The 14,445-nt window shown below is 49.7% G+C and overlaps 2 protein-coding genes across 2 annotated transcripts; both read left to right on the top strand.

Moving 5' to 3' along the window:
- The first annotated feature begins 518 nt into the window (after positions 1-518).
- On the top strand, positions 519-1,843 carry gpr88 (G protein-coupled receptor 88). Its single transcript, XM_029000408.1, has one exon. It carries the CDS (start codon positions 582-584, stop codon positions 1,536-1,538), a length of 957 nt encoding a protein of 318 aa, XP_028856241.1. The 5' UTR covers positions 519-581; the 3' UTR covers positions 1,539-1,843.
- Positions 1,844-3,411: 1,568 nt separating this feature from the next.
- vcam1b (vascular cell adhesion molecule 1b) lies at positions 3,412-11,483 on the top strand. The gene is made up of 10 exons (XM_029000924.1): positions 3,412-3,591; positions 3,667-3,945; positions 4,392-4,673; positions 5,216-5,476; positions 5,573-5,848; positions 7,899-8,177; positions 9,058-9,369; positions 9,835-10,113; positions 10,769-11,029; positions 11,211-11,483. The coding sequence occupies exons 1-10, from the start codon at positions 3,543-3,545 to the stop codon at positions 11,360-11,362; spliced, it is 2,430 nt and encodes an 809-aa protein (XP_028856757.1). The 5' UTR covers positions 3,412-3,542; the 3' UTR covers positions 11,363-11,483.
- Positions 11,484-14,445: the final 2,962 nt, after the last annotated feature.

The following is a 14,445-nucleotide window of genomic DNA, read 5'->3' as shown; positions in this document are numbered from 1 at the left end:
ACCACCATGTAAATAGTTTCGGATTATCGTGTAACAATCAACCAGCCTGCTAGTTGCCTGTGAACCAGAAGACCCGGGTTCGAATCCCACTTACTACCATCGTGTCCCTGAGCAAGACACTTAACCCTGAGTGTCTCCAGGGGGGGACTGTCCCTGTAACTACTGATTGTAAGTCGCTCTGGATAAGGGCGTCTGGTAAATTGCCGTAAATGTAAATAGTGTCGAATTATCGTGTAATAAACCGCCGCGTAAAATCGTATCGTTTTCCGGCCTTGGGAAGTGACGCATGGGATGGAATATTTTGAAGGGATTAAAACGCACTTTTCAACAAACTAGTTGATCTGCGGACCCTGGACGTGGTGATGATGAGAGATTAATATTGCGTTAATTGCACGAGTCCGAGCGCGCAGCGCGCGTGTGTCGCCGCCGTCACGTGCGTCGCAGAGCGACGCTCCCGGGCGGAGACGCGCGTCGCGCCGCGCCGCGCCGCGAACAGCCCGCGGCAGCCGTGCGTCATGCGGAGCGCCGAGTGCGCGGCCGGACGCGGAGCCCGGCTCTCCCTGGCCGCGCTGTACGCCGCGATGGGCGCCGCGGGCGTCGCGCCCAACCTGCTCGTCATCTACCTGGCGCTGCGCGTCCGGAAGCTGCGCACGGCGACCAACGCCTTCATCGCGAACGGCTGCGCCGCCAACCTGCTGGTGTGCGCCTTCTGGATGCCCCACGAGGCGGCGGCCGTGTCCGGCGTGGGTCCCGCGGCGCCGGGCTACCACGCGTTCCGGGAGGCGCTGCTGCTCGTGGGCGTCGCCGCGTCGCTGCTGTCGCACTCGCTCGTCGCGGTCAACAGGTACGTGCTGATCACCAAGGCGCCCGCCACCTACCAGAACCTGTACCAGAAGCGCCGCGCCGAGTGGATGATCGGCGCGTCGTGGCTGGTGGCGCTCGGCTGCGCGGCGCCGTGGGTGACGTCGGCCGGGCGCGCCGCGGACCGGGGCCCCTGCGCCAACGCCACGTCCCGGTACGCGTCCGCGCTCTCCGAGCCGCGGGCGGCGGCCACGCTGGCGCTGTGCATCGTGGGACAGACGCCCGTGGTGCTGTACTGCTACTTCAAGATATTCCGCCGGGTGCAGGTCAGCGTGAAGAGGGTGAGCGTCCTGAACTTCCAGGTCGTCACCAACCTGCCCTACTCCTTCCCCAGGAGGGACAAGCGCCTGGGCCGGTACGTGCTGGCCGTCTGCTTCGCCTTCTGCCTCGCCACCCAGCCCCTGCTGTGGGTGCTGGTGGCCGGGCTCTTCGTGGAGGTGCCCGGCGCGCTCCGGACCTCCCTCTGGCTGCTCTTCTGCACCCTCTTCGTCACCAACCCCTTCCTCTACACCTGGAAGAACGAGGAGTTCCGCAAGTCCCTCCGGGCGGTGGTGAGGGGGGAGCACTGGAGGGGCTCGGCGGTGGGAGCGGAGCCGGCGGCGGCGGCGGTCAGCGCCGTGTCGCACGTCTTCCCCAGACAGAACAGCCGGCGAGCCTTCCTGGAGGAGATGAACTGAGGAGGTCATGATGCTGATCGTGAAGGCCTGGGCCTCATGAAGGTCTTTCGTCCGAGGTGGGAAAGCGGGTGGACGAGCTTGGAGATGCCTTACAGAATATGACTTTTTCTCTCTCTCTGTCTATATACAAAAGTATTTTTTGTAAAAAGTTGTTCGGAATTTTTGCTGTGGTGAATTTGTTCATCTGCACGGGCATAAATTTGACAAAGAATATCCGTTCAAGGCGCAACGTGGTAATTTCAGGTACACACGCTTACTTGTATTTTGAAATAAAAAAATTGCATATGTTGGTAATAAAATTTTGCTATGTCCTGTGTCCTTGTTCCTGATGCATCTAATTTTGACCTTTGCATGAAAAAGGTTATTTTCAGTTGTGCACTAGCTCCCCATGCATCATTTACATTTACAGCATTTATCAGACGCCCATATCCAGAGCAACTTACAATCAATAGTTACAGGGGCATCAGTGACCTTTGACCCCCCAGGATCCTGTTACTGATTTTCCGCTCTTTTTAAAAAATGCAGACCAGGAACCTCAAATATTTTACTTCCAACATCGACCTCAAGGAGAAAATGTTCACATGCTGCCTGATAAAATCAGCGATATTGACTTCATCTGGTCGCAAAGTTATGGCTAATATACACAGTTCTCTCTCTCCATCTTTCACTCACTCACTCACTCACTCACTCTCCCTCCTTAACCACTTAGTCCTGTTAACTCAAGAGTCTCTGCACTGGGCACAGGGCATGGACTCGATAGGGCGGGGCAACGGCCCACTGCAGCACACACACACCTACAGACAATTCAAGGTTCAAGAGTAGTTTATTGTCAGTTGAAATAATGTTTTCACACATGACGTCATATCACATCTCGTCATTCCCACTCCCTGAAGCTCCAGCAGGTCAGCGTGTCCTGCTGCAGCTCCAGCTCCCTTCGTGGTCCAACTTCATGGCCGTTTCACGCGCCTAAAGACGTACTCGGAAATGGGACGCGAACAAATGAAAGCACAGGAGCGGGAAGTTTTTTTTTTTTAGCTCAAAGATTTTCACTTTCGTCCCGTCAATCAAGTGCAAAAACGCAGCTCGGGCGAAAGTAAAAGCGTTCTGGTGATTAATCATCCCCCATCTGACCCCCCATCTTTCCTGGGAAAGTGGTCATGAGGAACGACCCCGAGAGCCAGAACTTGACAATAACGGCCCAGGAAAGGAAACGATGGCTTTCATATCCTTTGGCGATTGGTTCATTTTGCTCCTTGATCAAATCTTGATGTACTTGAAGCGTCGATTGAACGAGACTCAGTATTGTTCTCCATCTGCAGGCTTTTGTTCGTAGGAGATCGTTCATGAGTTGAGAAACATCTCTACATGCCGACATTTTAATCAGGATTATTGGTGTGTTTTACAGCGGGGATTTGGTGGCCGGGTTCGGGACCGCTCTGTCGGGCTTGTCCCGGCCTGCCTGTGTCCTTCTTTCTTCTTGCAGGTGTCTCTTCTGGGGTGAAGCCCCTGGGCCGTGGGCTCCCGAGCACCCCGATAAAAGTCCGGGTGGTTTGGTTTGCCTTTGCTCTGTTCTGTTTTCACGATAGGTTAAAAGCAGAGGACACCTTTTGTCATTCGTCACCGTGTGCTGTGCCATGCAGTGTGTCACAATCACTTTCACTTTTTAAATTTCACTTTTAGTGAAAACCATTTCAGATTAAACACATTTAACAAGGTTGACTGCAGACTAAAACTTTGCGCAGTGCTCTATGTGTGTTTACTGGTATATCACGCTGCAGAACTCCTTCTGGCCAATAGGTGGCGCACTTCCGACACAAGTTCATTTTCACTCAACGCCCACAAACTTCACACGGGCCAGACCGGGGGGAAGCCCAATCCACATGGACGGCCCTCCCACCACCCATCGGCCATATAAAAGAAGCCGGCGGGGGGACAGAGGTCGTCTGGCCAACACAAGACCCCAAGACAGCTGTGGGTTTGTGCTCTCTCGTGTGCTTTTTAAACATGGCTTTGAAAGCAGTCGCCGTTCTGATGGTGCTGGCAGCAGCAACAGGTAAGATTCATAATGAATGTCATGTCTTTAATCCGATCATGTGTGCATATTCCAACGCCTCACTTGTGCTTCCAGTCGGGGCTTTTCATGTCGAGGTGCAGCCCAGAGGGGTCCTCTTTTTCAGGAAAGGTGACAGACAGGAAATCCGATGTGTGGTTAAGAACTGCGGCAAGACGTCTTCCATCACCTGGTCGGTGCTGAAGGACATGCCAGCCTACGCCAGCTTCAGCGGCAACTCCACGGTCTACTCCATAATCTTTGATCCCGTTATGGAAGTTCACGGCCAGGAATTTGTGTGCAAAGTCAAGTGCGGGACGGAGAACAAACAGGGGAAGGCTCGTGTCAAGGTCTACTGTAAGTAGCTGCGATTAGTTTTATAAAAATTATTAAAATCATTTACATTTACTCTTACAGCATTTTCCAGATGCCCTTGTCCAGAGCGTTTTACAATCAGTAGTTACAGGGACAGTCCCCCCCCCGGAGACACTCAGGGTTAAGTGTCTTGCTCAGGGACATGATGGTAGTAAGTGGGATTTGAACCTGGGTCTTCTGGTTCATAGGCGAGTGTGTTACCCACAAGGCTACTACCACCCTTAATAATACTATGAGATTTAGTTTTTCCACAACTTGGCAACCTTTCTTCACACGATTAATTTCAGCCACTTATGATGTCATTTTAATGAAAGGGATTCTGATGAAAGTTACTTTTTTTTATAAAATCAAATAATGAATTCAGTAAATGCTACTCTTTTTTTCCTGCTTTTAAATAAAACACAGTGACTGGAAATCTGTTTTCCCAGCTTTTCCCACAGATCCAGTCATTCAGGGCCACACCAGTTTGAATCTGAACGGGTCCAACACCTTGGGGTGCTCAGTGCCGGACGTCTACCCCCGGGAATTCCTGGAGGTCCAGTGGCTGCAGGACGGCGTCGTTCTGCAGACACACTCCTCACAATACACGTTCCCGGCCCTCACGGCCGAGGACAACGGAAGGTCCGTCACCTGCCGGGCCACCCTTGGCTTAGAGGGTCTGGCCAGCGATCAAAGCACCAGGGAGACCACTGTGTCACTCTCCGTACTTTGTAAGCTTCATGCTTTAGTCTTATCCGTTTCTCCTTATCTTATCTGTGCATAATTACCATTTAAGCGGGACATTTTTGGACAATATGAAGTGTTAAGGCCACTGGTTTATAGTGAAAGTCCAGCATTGTTTTTTTTTTCAAAGGCCAAGTAGGGTCACTTCTTGTGCTCTTACAGCTTAGTTTCCTTTCCGTTTCGATTTAAACACGCAGAGAGAGCCGAAAGAGAAACTATCCCAGGTTCCCCCCAGCATGGGGCAGCGGTGGCCTAGCGGTTAAGGAAGCGGCCCCGTAATCAGAAGGTTACTGGTTCGAATCCAACAAGGTGCCACTAGGTGCCACTGAGCAAAGTCACCGTCCCCACATACTGCTCCCCGGGCACCTGTCATGGCTGCCCACTGCTCACCAAGGGTGATAGTTCAATGCAGAGGACAAATTTCACTGTGTGCACCGTGAGCTGTGCTGCTGTCACACAAGTGACAATCACTTCACACTAACATGGACGTTCTGGTTTCGGTTTCTGCCGCTCCGTACCTCCTCTGCAGATCCACCGCGCTTCACCCGCTTGCCCAGCTCGGCCTCAGTGGGACTGGGGGAAGGCGTCGCGCTCGCATGCGAAGCCGAGGGACACCCTGAACCCGCTGTTACGTGGACAGCCTTCCGACAGGACGGCCCGCCCCTCGTGGTTGGGCAAGGCAACGAGCTCGTTCTGACCAACGTGACCCGCTCCCATGCCGGCATATACCAGTGCCAGGCCAGTAACAGTGTCTCCCGAATCGGCCATCAGGTGGCTGTCACTGTGCAAGGTAAGAGCAAATTGACCATCTTTTTACCTGGAAATTTCCTTAATAAAAAATGCAGCGGTTCATGTCATCAGGAGCGTGGTCGCTTTTTCATGGCAGCTCCTCCCACAAACACATCCATGGTGGTCAGTCCCCAAGGACCCATCATGGAAGGCGAACGGGTCACCATATCCTGCCGTGCCGACAGCCTTCAAGGTGGCAGCCTGGGCATCTTCAGGGTGTCCGACGGCCAGAGGACGCCGCTGCAGCGCAGCGACGAAAGCTGGACCTCTTTCACCCTCCCCAACGTCCTGCTGGCCGACTCTGGTCCGTACGAGTGCGGGGCCGTCAACGACTACGGCGCCGAAACGGCCACTGCCGTCCTCGCGGTCCAAGGTTGGTCCGCAACTCACAGTGCATTTACTAATACGACATGAAATGCATCAGATTATTCAGAGATTGCAGGTAAGCATTAGGATACTGCCGTCTCGTCCACATTATCTGACTTTGGAATTTTTTTAGTCCGGCCCATTCATGCTGGGGCGGTGGTGGCCTAGTGGTGAGGAGGCGGATTTGTTGTCGGAAGGTGGCATGTTCGAATTCACCAGCCACCACACTGCTCCCCGGGCGCTCCCCACACTGCTCAGTCCAGGGGCAGTGGTGTCCTAACGTGTAAGGAAACGGACTCATAATTGGACGATCCGCTAAGGTGCCACTGAGGTGCCACTGAGCAAATCACCGTCCCCACACACTGCTCCCCGGGCGCCTGTCATGGCTGCCCACTGCTCACCAAGGGCGATGGTTAAATACAGAGGACACATTTCACTCTGCCACCGTGTGCTGTGCCGCAGTGTCTCACAATGACAGTCACTTCACTTTCACTAAGTGTGATGGTTAAATGCACAGGACACGTTTCATCGTGTCACTTTCACTTTCATATTTTATGCATATTTTGATGCCGATATGCAAAAAGCACAGATGCATTTCAAACATGCATTTAACGGTGATTCTCAATACATTACCTTCTTTGTGCACTGTAATGGAATTCATTACTGAATAGACACACGCAAAAATGTGTTTGTTACTTGCCCAAAACCTGGTTACAACCTCTTTTTTGTCATTTGTAACTTTAAAACATTATGAAGAGAATGATTGTCTTTGAAATGCCTTACACAATGAACTTTAAGTTCTAATTTACGACGTATAAGGTTGCAAATATGAACATGAATGTGATGAGGCTTAATGATGCTTAAAAAAATGCCTCCCAATGACCTTGTGAGATGTGTTCACTCCCAAGATTCCAAAAAGAATGCTGTTAGAAGGCTATGCGGGAAATAAATATGTTTTTTTTAATGCCTTGATCAGCTGAATAAGGTTTCGCATGTTTTCATTTATAGGCGTCATGACCAGCTGACCGGTGAACTTATTCTCCCAACGGAGGAAGTATTCGAGCGCTGTTTTATACTCACAGACTCCTCGTAGTTTAGCTGTGCAGTTAACAGCAGGAGACATCATCACATCCTGCTTCTATTAAAGAGGCTGTGGGAGGCCAGATGAGAAAGTATGTGAAGGAGTTTGATTTCCTGCGCTGGGGATTCCTTCAGCTCGGGTTATTTCATTGTTTTGACTTAAGGTCAAAAGCTTTGCTGGCTATCTAAAATTTGCACGGGTTGTGGACACTCCTACTATATATGGAGGCTTTTTTGAAGAATCTGATAAATCAAATCTGTTTGATGACGTCACCTCTCTTTTACCTTTATGAGGTCCCGTGACATGAAAATGTCACTTTGTGAGATGATTTAACAGTAATACGAGTTCCCCCAAACTCAATTCTATGGTCCTGCAGTGGCTAGAAATGGCGATAGGTGTAAAGAAAGTGCTTTGGTAATTCTGCTTCGCCGTTCAGAGAGAGGCAGCTCAGACGGTCGGGTCTGGAATTTGTCCCCTTATGACGTCATAAGGGGAATTTTTCTATTATGGAAAAGTGCTGATACATCTTCCTGTCTGTGTCAAACATTGTCGTTGATGAATGGTGTTGATGACGTCATTTCTGCGAATGCCCCTCAAGTTCTACAGGCCGCTCTCACCCTCGTCCCGCCTCCCTCCTCCTCATTAGCATTTGATTCTACAGACACCGAAACGGCTCGATAACAGTAGCTGTAATTCTGCACCAAGGCTGAGTTTTGAAAAAGAGACTTCAGATACAGTATAAGGGGACACTAAGACTGATATAAAATCATGTCAGGGGACCCTTAATGTCATCGTCATATGCAGCTTCAGAACATTCACACGAGTGAAGTCTAGGAACTCTTGTTGGAAAGCCATCTCTGTTGCCAAACTTCACCAGTTTGAGGAGCAAAAAAATTTGAAAAAAATGTGTTTACAACAGCAGCTCCTTAAACTAAAGCAATGATAGTTTAATTATTGTCCACTTTTGTCCCCACAGTTCATCCTCTGGACGTCGAGCTGTCTCCGAAGGAGGACATAATCGCTGCTGAGATTGGTTCCAGCCTGCTACTGTCCTGCCACGCCTCTGGCTGCCCCGACCCCGAGGTCGTCTGGAAGGATCCACAAGGCTTTCCTGTCCGCAGCTCACCCGAAGGAGGCGGCTCCGTTTCCCGGCTCTATCTCAGTCCCGTGGCGCTGACAGACGAGGGCGTCCACACCTGCCAGGTCAAGTGTGGCTCCGTCATGAAGTCCAGGCAGGCCGAGGTGAAAGTCTTCTGTAAGTACCTCACTGCTCTCTTGCGATGTGGGTGAAGCTCTGGCTCGGACTGGTGGAGAAGTCCAAATGCTACCTCTGTACATTACATTTTACATTTACGGAATTTACCAGATGCCCTTTATCCAGAGCGCCTTACAATCAGTAGTTACAGGGACCTGTTTTTCCCACTAGGCTGCTACCACCACTGTGGAGCTCCAACATTGTCCTGTCATAAATCTGAGAAGATCACATTATGGTCCTTAGCCCTGTGATGCATTTCATGATGCATGTTCTGTCCTAATGAAAAAGGGATTAAGATGAGAACGTGAGCAGGACGTCGTCCTCCCACGTCTGCCGTTGCTGTGTGTCATTCCATTTCATTTGGGGGGGAACATTCGGCGCTCCTCTGATCTCCATGTAGAAACATTCCAGATGCTGACTCTGGGGACGGGGTCAGAGGACCTGCTGTGACTGGATGGAATATGATCTGCTGAGCCGCTTTGGAAGGGGCTCGCTGTTCTTGGTCTTCCTGTCAAAAATTCTGCATGGCATGTTAACCCAGAGTTAGTTTTACTGCCGAACGGGCAAATCATCTTCCATTAGCGGTTCAAAGTGGGGCGGTAGCGGGTAAGGAAGCGGACTCGTAATCGGAAGGTTGAGGGTTCAAATCCTGAACTGCCGAGGTGCCAGGAAGGTCCCCTTGTTCAAGGCACCGTCCCCACACACTGCTCTCCAGGTGCCTGTCATGGCCGCCCACTGCTCACCAAGGGTGATGGTTAAATACAGATGACACATTTCACCATGTCATTGTGTGCTGTGCTGCTGTGTTTCGCAATCACAAAAAATATCAACTTTACTTTCAGCGGCCGAAACAACTCTGTATTTTTCTTTTATCCCACAGCTTTCCCCGGCAGTCCAGTCATCACGAGCTCCGGTCCCTCTCTGGCTGGCCAGGCGGCAGCGTTCCACTGCACGGTGTACCGCGTTTACCCGTCCGAACACTTCCAGGTGGACTGGTTCGGCGGGGGCGAGAGGCTGGGCTCACACAATGGCTCCGCCACCAGCGCTGTCCAGAACATGACCGTAACTCTGTCCGCTGGCGCTCGGGTGGCTGACCAGGGCCGACGACTCACCTGCAGAGTCACGTTTCGGATGGACGGCGTGCCGAACGAGCAGAGAGAAAAATCGGCGGAGACTTTGATGATCGTACACTGTAAGTCAAATTCAAATTCAAATTGTATTTGTCACATACATAGTCATACACGGTATGATATGCAGTGAAATGCTTTTTGCGACTGCTACAGACCACAGTATTGCAAATGATGCAAGTGTACAATGAACCAATATGCAAATATTACAAACATAACCAAATATTACACTTTTAGGCCTTTAACATAAAATATGTGTAACTGGTAGGGTGAGGGTGTGCAAATGAGTGAAAGACAATGTTTAAAGAAAAGAGCCATAAAAAAAAAAGAGCAGTAAAGTAAAAAGCGCAAAGATTTTGTGCAAAGTGATTTTGTGCAAAGAGTCCAGAGTGATTGAAGGTGAAAGTGCTGGAGTTCTGTGTACTGTGGTTGTTGAGAGCTCGGACAGCCTGCGGGAAGAAGCTCCTCCTCATTCTCTCTGTGTCATTATTGTCGTGACCACTGACCTGCTTTATTTTTGACTAATTCAGATCCTCCGCAAAACACCTCCATCACAGCCAACCCCAGTGGTGACCTGAAGGAAGGGGACTCGTTGTCCATCTCCTGCAGGGCTGACGGCCGTCCGGTGGGCGGCCTTCGCCTGTTCAGAGTGTCTGACGGCCAGAGGACGATGCTGGAGTCCAGTTCCGAGGGCTGGCGGCTCTCCGTCACCCTGCCCTCCGTCCTTCTGCAGGACGCTGGCCTGTACGAGTGCGAGGCCGTCAACCAGTACGGCTCTGAGAAGGCCAGCGCCAGGGTTGCTGTCAAATGTGAGTCTCAGTTTTGGTGCAGAACCTTTGTTTTAATTTGCTTGACCAGAGTGTAACTTTTCCATTTCTCACCCAGTAACTTTATCATTTAGAAAGAAACAGCACCAGCTACCCACTTCACTTATAATATAAATTCAAAATCAAATTTTATTTGTCACATACACAGTTGTACACGGTATGATACGCAGTGAAATTCTTTGGCGACTGCTACAGACCACAGTATTGCAAATATGACAATTATACAATGATTACCAATATGCAAATATTGCAAACGTAACCAAATACTAAACTTTTAAGTCTTTAACATAAAATATGTGTAACAGCAAGGTATAAAGTTAAAAATTTGTGCAATAGTAAAAAAAAAAAAGAAAAAAGAGTAAAGTGGAAGTGAAAGTGAAAGTGCTGGAGTGTATTGGAGTTCTATGAAGTAACGTGGTTGTTGAGAGCTCGTATAGCCTGCGGGAAGAAGCTCCTCCTCATTCTCTCTGTGGAGCGGAAGCGCAAAGCTCTTAACATCTACACAACTTGATTATAAATATCTACTGAGGAGTTGTTATTGGGTTTGTTAAAAAGGTTTCTGAACAACCTACTTCAGTTGTTTTCAGTTTAATTCGTTTTCCATTTGAATGGTTTAATTGATGCCCCCTGTTCCCAGCACCGCCCAGGAACACCACAGTGGAAGTCTTCCCCTCCACTCGGGTCCTGGAGGGCCAGAACGTCACCATCTGCTGCCGCTTCGTGAGCTTCCCTCCCCCCGCCGTGGTCCTCAGCAAGGTGGGGAACGGCGCGACGCTCTCCTCCCCCAGCGGCACCTTCGTCCTCTCCAACCTCGGCCCCAGCGACGCCGGCTTGTACCAGGTCAACGTCACCAACGATCTGGGCTGCCAGACCGAGATCTTCACCATCAGCGTGATATGTGAGTGCAAGTGGTTCCTCAAATTCATCTTCTTCAATAAGCCACTGGTCACATTTATCATCTGAAATTGGTATAAAAAGATAACTAAAGCAACTAACGAAAGATATACAGATTGCAGCTCATCACTTTTAATGCTGAAATAACGGAACAATAAATGTTGTGTTTTGTGTCTCCCGTTCAGCATTATCTACAGTTCGTCCGCTCGATTTTGTCGTCCCGGCCATCGGACTGGGAGCCATGCTCGCCTCCGCCGGACTGCTTCTCGAGTTCGTGAGGAGGGCCAGAAGGAAGGGCTCATATATGCTCACCAAATGCACCTCCAGCTCCGTGTAGGGGCTCGTCGGACGGGACACTGCGCCCCGCGGGCCGACTGGGCGGCTTCCGGTGGCCAAATTTTACGGCCCGGTTGTGGACAGCAGCCGAAAGACTGTGCAGCACTCCATGCAAATTATTATCGTGCAGATACTGTGGCAGTTAGCACAACACGGCAGTGGTGCACCATGGGAGTAAAACCCTTGCATGTCCCTGCAGCCCTGGACGCTGTCAGCTTATCTTTAGCGTTTCCGCGAAGCTGTTTGTATTTGTGGCCGTAATCGCCGTTGTACAAACAGACCACGTGTGCAGAAAGAGTGGGAGCAGGAAGGGGAGTAAAGAGTTGGATTGTCTGTTGTCATGTATTTGTACGAGCATCATGTTGAACGAGTGTGTGTGTGTGTGTTGAAATTGAAATAAACTTTTTGCCAGTTTTACACACGCAGCAGCCGCTGGATGTTGATGGGTCACGTTCCAGCTTCCGCTTTCTCAGGAACGCCGCTGGGTTCTTCTGTGAATGAATCAAGAAACCAGAATTTCACACATGCTACTGGTGAAACATTAACATTTACAGCATTTACCAGACGCCCTTATCCAGTCCCCCCCCCCGGAGACACTCAGGGTTAAGTGTCTTGCTCAGGGACACGATGGTAGTAAGTGGGGTTTGAACCTGGGTCTTCTGGTTCATAGGCGAGTCAAATTTCACTGTGTGCACCGTGTGCTGTGCTGCTGTGTATCACATGTGACAATCACTTCACTTTCTTCTTATCCTTGTAAAAATGAAACATTCATTTTTACCCAGCGTTTCCTTCTGAGGGGCCACCATCTTTCCACTGTTACTCCCACTGCCGGGAGCCAAGCACCTCTGCTCGGCCATGGATCTCAGGTGTCACGGTGGAAATGTGATCCTCGAGTCTTTCATGTCACAGAGGGGGGCCAAGGGTCTGGGGGTGTCACGTGCATTAAAAATAATGTACAAAACTGAATTAAATTTCAAATGAATGGGGGTGCTCGCTGAATACTGTCATCTGAAAACGCCCCCGCCTCCCGATCACACGTCTCGATGTGTTTAATGAGTCGAGGGAACATCCTAACAAGCCTGGATCGTGTTCGGTTCTCCTTCTTGCTTCTGTAATGGGTGGTTGTCATGGAGACTGTCCAGATGCCGTGCTTCAAGGGAAGAAGCGTCTGGGTGTGAAAGGCAACATGTCAGCATGGCCAGCGGCAATGATCTGTTCTACTTGCACCCCGTATCTGCGCGTCAGATCAAGCGAGTTGCTCGCACGATATTTCGAAAGGCAAGAACATTAACCAGCATCTTCAACTCCCGATACGATGCCCGATCTTTACGTCTTTATCATTCGATGGAATCTTACTGTGCTTAAAGTGCATGGAAGCCTGTACCATGAGATGTTCTCCAGGCTGTTGGGGGAGGTTTATCTTTGGGGAGTAACTGTCCTGCAAGTCTGAGATGGAATACGTGAGACGTGGAAACAAGGTTCTAGGACTCCAGGTTGGAAATTGGGAATGAATCAAGAAACCAAAATTTCACGGCAGTGGCCTAGCGGTTAAGGAAGCGGCCCTGTAATCAGAAGGTTGCCGGAATCCCGATCCGCCGAGGTGCCACTGAGCAAAGCATTGTCCCCACATGGCTGCCCACTGCTCACTCAGGGTGATGGGTTAAATGCAGAGGACAAATTTCACTGTGTGCACCGTGAAACATTCAGTTCTTTTCCAGCTTTTTTTCATGTAAGGTCTCATTTAGAGGTGTCACTTGGTAACATAGACATCTGTTTTATTAGGCAGAAGGATGTTGTCCATCAGAAGAGGAACATCTTGTCTGGGATTTCTGCTGGCTCTCGTCACTTTCACCCGACTGAACTTGTCGGCATTTCCGGGCAGCGGGAGGGCGGCTTGTTTGTGTGTTTCTTCTTGAGAGTCTTGCTGGAGAGAGTCTGCTTAATAGCTGTTGAGTTTGTTTGATTACCACCATGCGATAAGAATATTTCTGGAACGGACCCCCAGGTCCTGCAGATGTTGGCTGACCCGCGGGCTGCGGATTCGTAGGGAACATCCTCTAACCTCTCAGAAACCTCGCAAATTATCAGCTAATATCAGCATTTTCTGTTGTCCCTACATTGTCTCCTTCTTTCTCCGACACGGCAGAATCTAATCTTGCGTGTAATTTACACACGCGCGCGCACAACACACGTGACCCGGCGTGTTCCCAGCCCTCGGAATCCGCTCTTCGCGGCATTAATGCACGCTCCCTCCATCCAAGTGTAGACAGAACTACAACGGTGGAAATTCTCAGCAGAGCGCCTGAGCTCATCTGCAGTCTGAATAATAATAGGAAAACTGTGTTGCCCCCCCTCTAGGCTTTCAGATTCCCCCAAAACTATACTCAGCAGGGGGGTGCAGGAAATCTGCGTAAAACATAGCAGGAACTCATTTTGAAAAAGAAAGTTTTTTTTGGAGCAGATCTGAATCCCATGGGATGTTAGGCTTGCAGCATGGTTTCAAAGGTGTGATGACAGATAAGAGGAATAGAGGAAAATACAATCAAGACAAACTAGGGGGCAAGAACTTTTCACTCTTCATGGTACTCCAGTTGGTGAAATGTGGATTTTGGTCATCTGGGTCTCTGGTAACTGAGCTTCAAATGAGGATATAAAAGAATTCTTAAAAATGAGGGTTATTTCACAGAAACATAAGGCAGCCAGCTGGGTCCCTGCGTGGAAAAGCAGGGGATTTTTGTTTCTGTAGGAGCATAACAGTCCTCTGATGTTAAACTTGCATCCTCCCACTTCATTTTCAGTGAAGCAAATGAAGCGAAAATAATGAGCGTCAGTCAATCCACGGCATTCATTATTCAGTTAAATGCAATTCAATTATTAAACAATTTAGCTCTTTGTGTTAATGACTTGTACGCACACACAAAACGTCCCAGATGAAAAGATACTCGTTGGTATTGTTGCTAAGCAACAGCAATGAGACGGTTGTCAGGTGAGTAGGAGGGGCTTCTCATTTCGTGTTATCCTGTAATCGCAAAAAAATAATAATAATTTAATAATAATAAAAATAAAACTTACGAGGCAAGGTGT

The sequence above is a fragment of the Denticeps clupeoides genome, chromosome 13, assembly GCF_900700375.1.
Source record: "Denticeps clupeoides chromosome 13, fDenClu1.1, whole genome shotgun sequence".
In the NCBI taxonomy this organism is placed as follows: domain Eukaryota; kingdom Metazoa; phylum Chordata; class Actinopteri; order Clupeiformes; family Denticipitidae; genus Denticeps; species Denticeps clupeoides.
Note: the sequence above shows the minus strand (reverse complement) of the source record. Positions and strands in the feature narration are given on the sequence as shown.

What these genes read in the sequence shown, in the direction of transcription:
- vcam1b (XM_029000924.1), top strand. Translation starts at nt 3,543, where the DNA reads ATGGCTTTGAAAGCAGTCGCCGTTCTGATGGTGCTGGCAGCAGCAACA. An exon ending in TGTGTCACTCTCCGTACTTT is followed by an intron (nt 4,674 to 5,215) that starts GTAAGCTTCATG and finishes CCTCCTCTGCAG; the next exon opens with ATCCACCGCGCTTCACCCGC. An exon ending in GACTTTGATGATCGTACACT is followed by an intron (nt 9,370 to 9,834) that starts GTAAGTCAAATT and finishes TGACTAATTCAG; the next exon opens with ATCCTCCGCAAAACACCTCC.
- gpr88 (XM_029000408.1), top strand. Translation starts at nt 582, where the DNA reads ATGGGCGCCGCGGGCGTCGCGCCCAACCTGCTCGTCATCTACCTGGCG.